The sequence below is a fragment of the Mastomys coucha genome, unplaced genomic scaffold (assembly GCF_008632895.1).
Source record: "Mastomys coucha isolate ucsf_1 unplaced genomic scaffold, UCSF_Mcou_1 pScaffold12, whole genome shotgun sequence".
NCBI lineage: Eukaryota > Metazoa > Chordata > Mammalia > Rodentia > Muridae > Mastomys > Mastomys coucha.
The window spans coordinates 20,614,052-20,622,299 of record NW_022196894.1 but is presented as its reverse complement, the minus strand read 5'-3'; the positions used below and the strand labels follow the sequence as shown (position 1 = coordinate 20,622,299).

Genomic DNA, 8,248 nt, shown 5'->3' with positions numbered 1-8,248 from the left:
CCTGACTGTTGGGGAAAGCCTCAAGTCTCTCTGTGTTTACAAAGCCTAGGCACTGGGCCTCCCTTAAACAATGTTTCTGGACCTTCATCTATGGGCAGAATTGTTTTCTCATTTCCCAAGAGCTTCAAGCAGATCTCATACTTTCCTGATTATTGCAACCCAGCAGATGTTTTTCTCCTGCATCCCCTCTGTTTCTCTTCTCATGCAGACTTTGGTAAAGTAACATTGGTGTGCTTGTTGGACAGACCATACACAGGGAGACTGGAAGGAGGTAGACAAGGAACATGACCACATCTTGGCTCAGAACCTTCTTATTTGAGAAAGCTCGTTTGGGCACTTTTATTTATGGCTAGATTGAAGATTGGCAAGAGCACCTTTCAGAGTCGAGGTTGCAACTGTTTTGTATGAGGTCAGCAAGAAGGCAGAGAAACAATGGCAGTAATTTGTCACCCCACCAGTGCCAGTGTTGCTGCTGGCTTCATGCCTTTCATCAAATTTGACCATTACTTCTCTGCCCCTGTTCTCTGAGTAATGAATTCAAGCTGTGATGTGGTACTTGCTTGGTCAGTGGACAAGCCTCCCACCAGCTTCAGTGGTGGCTATGTCCTGTCTGCCAAAACCTTACTTCATTGAGTCAAGCCTAGATCTTGAAGTATCTGACCCTCCCCGGGCACATGGGGGGCACTATACCAGCAGCACCAGCAGCACTAGGCTGACCAGCCTTAGCTTCTCCTGAGGCCGACTCCACGGAGGCTACAGGAGAGAAGGCGTGGCGTAGATCGTGGTGAGTTCGGTGGTCTGGAAGTTGTACAGGAACTGCCACGGGTCCTACCACCACAGATGCGGGTGGGCCAGCTGGTGGGGCTGCAAGCACAACTTGATCCCCTATGGGTGAAGGACTTGCTGGGTTGGCATTGGCTGGCTGGGGCTGCAGGGGCACAGGTGGAGAGAGGACCATTTCAGTAGGTAAGATGGTTTCCCATGACAGGAATCCCCATGAGTCTGGGTTGCAGTCCCTCACAGTAATGATTTTTAGATGGGAAGAATCTAGCTAAGGAGAGCAGGTAAGGTGCTAAGGATCATCCCAGGAAGAGCAGTCACTGGCCTGTGGAGCTCCAGTCTCACCTGTATTACCTTAGTCCCAGTAGATTTCCACAAACGTAGTCAAGTTTACAAGCTCCCCACCCACAGAGAACCTTCGCTCTTTGCATGTATACCTGGGAACTGCCAGGCAGACCAGCCCACTCCGTCTCTGTAACTAGGAAGAGCACTCCCGCCTTCCATAAATAACAAGGTGGCTTTGCAGCCACCAGAGCTTGGGAAAGAAAACACAGCTGACATATCTTTCACCTAGCTGATGGGACCACACACTGCAGTGTTACAATCCACCTCAAGGCTTAGGGCAGGACAGCAAGTGACCCATTGCTACTCCACAAGTGTTAAGGGGACACTGTTTTGAAGAGCATCCATGAAGTTACCTGTGTTTGGAATAATTTGCAGGCCACTGAAACCTCTTCCCCACCAAGATTATGCATGAGAGTCGCCTTGCAGAAGCCGTATTGCTGTTTCCAGAAAGACAGGGGTTATTTTAAATGATGCAAAACATGGATCTCCCCGGGTTTTCAGTGATAGTAGAATATATTGAAACAAAGACATTTCTTTTTTTTTTTTTTTTAATTTACACCCTTTAAGTTTATAATTTCTGGGCAGCCCTCTCTTGAGAAGTCATACCCATGTAATGAAAATTAGTCTTCTCTCTCTCTCTTCTTGCTCTCTCCATATGCACATACACACTTAAATCTAAGCTATCAAGCCGGGCGGTGGTGGCGCACGCCTTTAATCCCAGCACTTGGGAGGCAGAGGTGGGCGGATTTCTGAGTTCGAGGCCAGCCTGGTCTACAGAGTGAGTTCCAGGATAGCCAGGGCTACAGAGAAACCCTGTCTTGAAGAAAAAAAAAAAAATCTAAGCTATCACTTTCCTTTCTTTCTTTTTTTCTTTTTCTTTTTTTTTAAAGACAGGTTTCCCCTGTGAAGCTCTGACTGTCCTGGAACTCACTCTGTAGACCAGGCTGGCCTTGAACTCAGAGATCCACCTGCCTCTGTCTTCTGAGTGCTGGGATTAAAGGTGTGTGCCACCACTGCCCAACTATTAATTAATTAATTAATTAATTAATTAAATTTTGTGGGTTTTTTTGTTTTTGTTTTTGACAGGGTTTCTCTGTGTAGCCCTGGCTGTCCTGGAACTCACTGTGTAGACCAGGCTGGCCTCAAACTCAGAAATTCACTTGCCTCTACCTCCCAAGTGCTGGGGTTAAAGGCATATGCCACCACTGCCCGGCTGATTTTATTATTCTTAATCATGTGTATGGGTCTTTCTCTCTGTCTGTCTGTCTGTCTGTCTGTCTGTCTGTCTGTCTCTCTCTCTCTCTCTCTCTGTGTGTGTGTGTGTGTGTGTGTGTGTATGTGTGTGTGTGTGTGTGTGTTGCAAAGATCAGAGATATCAGAGCTGGAGTTAAAGGTGAACCACCAGGCACAGGTGCTGGGAACTGACCTTGGCCCCTTTGCATGAACAGAGAAAGAAATATGTGCTCTTAACTGATGAGCCATTTCTCCAGCTTTACAAGAGGACATTTTATATTTTTTGTTTGTTTTTGTTTTTTACTTTCTTTCTTCAGCCCCAAGATATAAACTGCAAAAATATACTTTGTTCCACAATCAGGTTTGCCTGGTGGCCCAGAGCCCCAGGGTCTGGCTCACTTACTTTTTCTGCCAGCAGGTTGCATTTGGCTGGATCTGTGACCTGTTTTGCAGTACAGTCAGTGGCAGCGATTACAAACTCCGCCAGAGTAGACACTGGGAGAGGCTGAGAACGAAAATGAAACACATGTGGGAAAGATGGTCTGGAATGAAAGGGGCAAGAAGAGGTGGGACAGATGGAGGGAGGGGGGAGGGGGGAAAGAGAAAGGGGCAAGGAGAGGTGGGATGGAGGAAGGGGGAAGGAAGTAGAGGAGAGGGGAGAAGGAAGGGGAAGGAAGGAGCAATGGATCTGAGCCTTCTCAAAGTATTGGCAAGGGTTCACTGTCCATTGTGCAGGGCAGAGGTCAGTTTTTAGAGAGGAAGCAGGAAACCAAAAGGCTAACTTTAGTCAGGCAGGGATGGGAACCCAACATCTCCTGGCCCTCAACCATTGGAACCCAATGTTCCGGTCATTCCAGGCTAGAAGGGGGAAGTGAAAAGATGCCCCCACCCCAGTTTCCTATACCAGTACCAAAATGGAAGTCATTACACTTCCTTCCTCATAACACTTGGAGCCTTGCAAGCACAGAACCTGGTGTAGTATGGGATGGGAATTTTTCCAGGAATTACAGAATCACCACCTATACTAATGTATTTGTAAGCATGTCTTGACTTATTTCCCTTGCCAGTTTCCTTAAATATTCCAAGTCTGTTGCACCCAAATAGTTACTTTGGTTATATAATTAGATGGCTCCCTCCCAACCTCAACATCTGGATCTGCAAGGCAGATCAGGAACCTTCTATTGTTCGTCTGGCCATACCTTTGTTAGTATTGATTCCCAGACTGCGGCAGATGTTACTGGTAGGGTGTGAACGTGTGGCACCCAGTGAATGTATTGTTTCTGAACAGAGAGCCCTGCTATTAAGTGTTAAGTAAAGCCAGGAAGCCAGTGTGTTGCCTGCCTTCTGCTTGTGGCTGACCTATGTTGGAGTGGCTCAGTTTGGGATAGGGTTGCTGAGAGTTTGGGGCTCCTCAAAGTCCTAGAACCCCCTGCCAGTCCCTCCAACCAATGTTCCCTTTTCTTCTGGATATCACCCCCACACATGCCCCAAGGGCCACCAAATTGCCCAACTGTACCAAAAGAGTATTAAGTTTTTACCACATTTTGAGCCCGGGAAATCTCCACCAGTTTAAAATAGGTTCCGTTATTCTGTTCGTTGAAGGCAGCCAGGGCAGTGTTGACGGTGCGGACCACGTTGGTGTCATTGAACCGGGCCAGGAGTGGGCAGTTTGGGCAGAACTTACGCACGTCCTCTACAGAGTCTGGGCGAAAAGATGACAGGGTCTTAACTGCAGCTTTCTGATGTGCTCCCCACAGCTTGCTTATTTAGAAAGGGTTCCTCTGAAGGGGTTTGCAGCCCCATAGGAGGAACAGCAGTATGATCTAACCAGTACCCCCAGACCTCCCAGGGACTAAACCACCTATACATGGTGGGACTCAGGGCTACAGCTGCATATGTAGCAGAAGATGGTCTAGTTAGTCATCAATGGGAGGAGAGGCCCTTGGTCCTGTGAAGGCTCTATGCCCCAGTGTAGGGGAATGTCAGGGCCAGAAAGCAGGAGAGGGTGGGTTGGTGAGCAGGGAGAAGGGGAGGGAATAGGTTTTTGTTTTTTGTTTTATTTTCAGAGAGGAGACCAGGAAAGAAATGTAAATGTAATGTAAATAAGAAAAGAAAGAAAGGAAGAAAGAAAGAAAGGAAGGAAGGAAGGAAGAAAGAAAGAAAGAAAGAAAGAAAGAAAGAAAGAAAGAAAGAAAGAAAGGGTTCCTCATACTCCAATGTAGCATGACCTTTTCTCTAAACCTTCAAGCAGCTATATGAAGGTCACCAAGTCACAGCCACAGAGACAATGTTCGTCCAGAAGAATGGGTGCCTTTAAAAGATGGTGTTAGAATCCTAGGACTGGGAATCCACACCAAGGAAGTGAGGACTATTTGAGTTCAAAATTATTCTGATTCCTTTCTCATTCTATGAGATAAAAATAAGCAGCAGTATTTTTCTGACCTGGCGTCGAATGACACTGGGTGTGCAGCACAGTGAACTGGCCTTCGTGTTTCAGGATGTGGAAGTCACAGTCTCCCTCCACCGCCTGGGAAAGAAATTGATGCTGACATTCAGGAGCACTATACTCTGGCTGCTCTATCTGGGTAACATCTTGGCAGGGCTATGGGAGGTAACCAGCCCAAGGCCACCTTCACAGGTGTTATTAAAACATTACAATCTGCCCTCTGGGAGGGCTTCAAGAAGAAAAGCCCAAGTGTTGAGAAAATCAGCCTCAGAGAAGGCACCATCCCACAACGGTTTTAGAAATTGCTCTCTGGCTAGCCAAGATGGCTGCTTGGAGTTGGATAAAGCCAAACTGCTCTTGGCTGAACTGTGGTGGCCAGGTACCACCCACCCACCATAAGGTAGCACTCACGTGCTCAGTCAGCTGCCTCACAGAACAGTTTGTCAGGGGGGTGGGGTCCAGAGCATGGCAGGTGGTCTCCAGCGTGTCAACTTCCAACTCATACACCTCTCCGTAGGGCCGCTGTGGAGACGGAAGGAAGAGGTGAGCAAATGCTCCAATGCACGCCACCCACTGTGAACACCAGCCCCATGGTGAGGCCTGGGTGAGGGTGAACTTCAGGAGGAATAAGAGAGCCAGACCCACCAGTCCCAACCCCTTCTAGCTCTGCAATGCTGCAGTGGTTTTTTTTTTTTTCTTCTTGTTTTGTCTTGTTTTTTAGTTATTGTCTTTCGCTATAGATGGAGCAGGTGTGAAATGGGGACGGGTGGGGACACAGGGGAGTCGTTGAAGAGTTCAGTGCTTTGCCTGTTTATGTATTCCCCTTTCACACCTTGAAACACTCCAAAGTTTGAAAACTCTCAACCCAACTTAGTTCATTGGTGATTTTCACTCTCCGAAGACCTCAGAACTACTATGGGTAGATGCACTGGGTGTATGTGCAGGGATGTCCCAAATGACTGCCTGAAGACTCAGGACTTCCTGATCCACTTGGGCATCCCACAAGGAGCAGCCCGCAATCAGCACGTAGCGCATGCGCAGTGCTCGTTCATGGCTTTCCCTCCAGCTTGTAAACTAGGCAGAGAGCTGGCCATTTTATCTTTTGCCAACTGCCCTTAAAACTCACCCAGGAAAACCCTGTTTCAAATCAGCCGTCCCATTGTAAAGCTGGTTGTCAATCCTCACCCTGAGCATCCTGAAGTTTACTTTATTTTCCTCCTAAATCCTAAGTCTGTAATAACACAAACTTGTTCTTCTCATCTTTATGTTAAGCTGAAATGTATGGAATTTCCAACTTTGCATGTTAAAGGCAGACGAATTAGTTGGGTGGCACCTTTGATTCCAGCACTAAGGAGGCAGAGACAGGTGGATCTCCATGAGTTCAAGGCCAGCCTGGGCTACAGAGCAAGTTCTAGGACAGCCAGGACTACAAAGAGAAACCTTTCTGTCTCAAAAAGAAAGGAAGAAAGAAAGAAGGACAGAAAGAAAGGAAGAAGGAAAGAAGGAAAGAAAGAAAAAGAAAGAAAGAAAGAAAGAAAGAAAGAAAGGGGAAAGAGAAAAGAAAGAAAGGGAGGAAGGAAGAAAGAAAGGGGAAAGAGAAAGAAAGAAAGGAAGGAAGGAAGAAAGAGAGGAAGAAAAAAGAGAAAGAAAAAAGAAAAGCAGACAAGTATTGGAGGCTTTGTGGTTTCAGTCTGTTAGCATATACTATCTGTTGTCCAAGGAGAACATGGCTATCAGGCGGCCTGGGAAGGAAGAGTTTAATGAAATGATCTGCATTAAAGGGCTGTCACACATGGTCATTGATCAAATGCCACTTTCCATTTTCATCAGAGATAAATGGAGTCCAAGAAAAAGAAGTGACTTACAAATTAGCAAATAGGAGCCCAAGTTCTCCCAGCAAGTCCCACCTTCTGCCTATGGTCTGTGAACTATGCCTCAGGGTCTTTTCCTCTACCCGTGGGAGCATCCTCTGTGAGATACATGGCTACAGTACTGATGTGGCCTCTCCTGCTCTCTCTTTCCCTTTCCTGCTTCTAGCAAGAGACCAGTCTCTGCTGCAGTTTCATCTCCACTGGGAGATGCTAGCCTTTGGGTTAGATTCCCCTGACACAGATTCATTCAGTTCACTCATGGTAGGCTCACTTACCCGAGACCACACCTTGACTTTGTCAATCTGATTCAAGGCCTGCTTGAATCCCTGAAGAAGATGTTTATTGAGGTAGTCCACGGCCATCAAAGCTACTTGCTCTGTTTCTGGATCATCGCAAGACAATTCTCTAAAACCCAGCCCTGTACCTTGTGGAGCTGATTGGCAGCCCCAGAGCTGAGCTAAACAAAGAAGCAGGACCAAGGACTTCATGGCTGCTCCAGAGAGGCCCTGGAAGATGGGCAAATGTCAGGAGCAGCCCAGATAATCAGCTTGGAGAGCTAGACCAACAGAGGGGCAGAGGGCTTAATTTATCTGACGGAGCCTGCTGAAGGAATTGCGTAAAGGCGTGGGATGATTTCTGTTCTGGTTCCAAATAATCCCTGCAAACAGCAGCTCTGGAAAAGCAAATAAGTTAGGACATCATTCATCCCCAAGAGATCTGCCAAAGTCAATGCTGCTGTGGGGGAAGATATTCCAAAGTCTGCCTGGAACATGGCGATAACGGCGGAGTGAGGAGGTGGCTGAGGGACAAAATGGACATGGCCAGCGCAGAGCGCAGCTGCAGTGGCAGTGAGGGGCGGAGGGTCATCTGTGTGAATATGAGCATGCCATGGCACCCTGAGTATGAGCATGCTATCGCCCTAAATTTTCTGTGGGTGATTGATCTCCCTCAAGAAGAATCCTAGAAGGAAAATAGGGTCCACAATGCAGCAAAGATACTGTGAGCCATGGCAGATGCCCAAGTCCTCAGTAAGAATGGAAGGGAAAGGAAGGACTTATAGCGTCGAGGGGTGTGACCGTAGATGTATGACTTCCCTTCCCCCTCACCCTCATCCCTGCAGACTTCACCACCAGGCCCTGCAGGGAACAGCACAAGCAGATGCTGCTCTGTGTCTTCTGTGTGGCCAATTGGCATCAGTAGCACTCTGGTCCCAGCCAAGGCACAAGTGCATCGAGCACTGTGGAGTTCTGGCCTGTGAGCCATTCATTTGACACAGTTCTGGGTTGGACTCCAGCATCTCAGGTTGAGGTACTGCAAGGGCAATTATGAACAAAGGTCTGCTCCACACTCAACAAGATGATAGTGTGCCTGCAGGTTTTGACAGTCCCAGACATGACCTCCAGGGAGTGTGTGCAGGACAGTGACAGGGTTCAGAAAATGTCATGTAAGGACTTGGGGCCAAGAAGCCTTCACATAGAGGTCATACTTCAAATAATGTGAAGTCATCAGCTCGTTTGGATGGATTTGTCCTGTGGTTTAACATTGCTTCAGGCTGGGCAGTGGTGGCACATGC

At 47.6% G+C, this 8,248-nt stretch overlaps 1 protein-coding gene across 3 annotated transcripts; it reads right to left on the bottom strand.

Annotated features, from left to right (window-relative positions):
* Window positions 1–285: 285 nt before the first annotated feature.
* On the bottom strand, window positions 286–7,263 carry Ahsg (alpha 2-HS glycoprotein). 3 transcript variants are annotated; one of them, XM_031364646.1, is made up of 7 exons: window positions 6,951–7,263; window positions 5,216–5,326; window positions 4,801–4,885; window positions 3,897–4,060; window positions 2,762–2,863; window positions 1,479–1,562; window positions 286–928 (listed from the first exon to the last, which is right to left on the bottom strand). In XM_031364646.1, the coding sequence occupies exons 1-7, from the start codon at window positions 7,161–7,163 to the stop codon at window positions 641–643; spliced, it is 1,047 nt and encodes a 348-aa protein (XP_031220506.1). In that variant the 5' UTR covers window positions 7,164–7,263; the 3' UTR covers window positions 286–640. The 3 variants fall into 3 exon arrangements, with proteins under 3 accessions (XP_031220506.1, XP_031220507.1, XP_031220509.1); XM_031364647.1 differs by having other exon boundaries at window positions 5,237–5,326; XM_031364649.1 differs by lacking the exons at window positions 2,762–2,863; window positions 3,897–4,060; window positions 4,801–4,885 and having other exon boundaries at window positions 491–928; window positions 1,479–1,544; window positions 5,237–5,326; window positions 6,951–7,163.
* Window positions 7,264–8,248: the final 985 nt, after the last annotated feature.

Coding starts and splice junctions, on each gene's coding strand:
- Ahsg (XM_031364646.1), bottom strand. CDS start 7,163: ATGAAGTCCTTGGTCCTGCTTCTTTGTTTAGCTCAGCTCTGGGGCTGC. Junction 4,886..5,215: donor TGAGGCAGCTGACTGAGCAC/GTGAGTGCTACC, acceptor TTTCTTTCCCAG/GCGGTGGAGGGAGACTGTGA. Junction 4,061..4,800: donor CCAGTGTCATTCGACGCCAG/GTCAGAAAAATA, acceptor CTTTTCGCCCAG/ACTCTGTAGAGGACGTGCGT.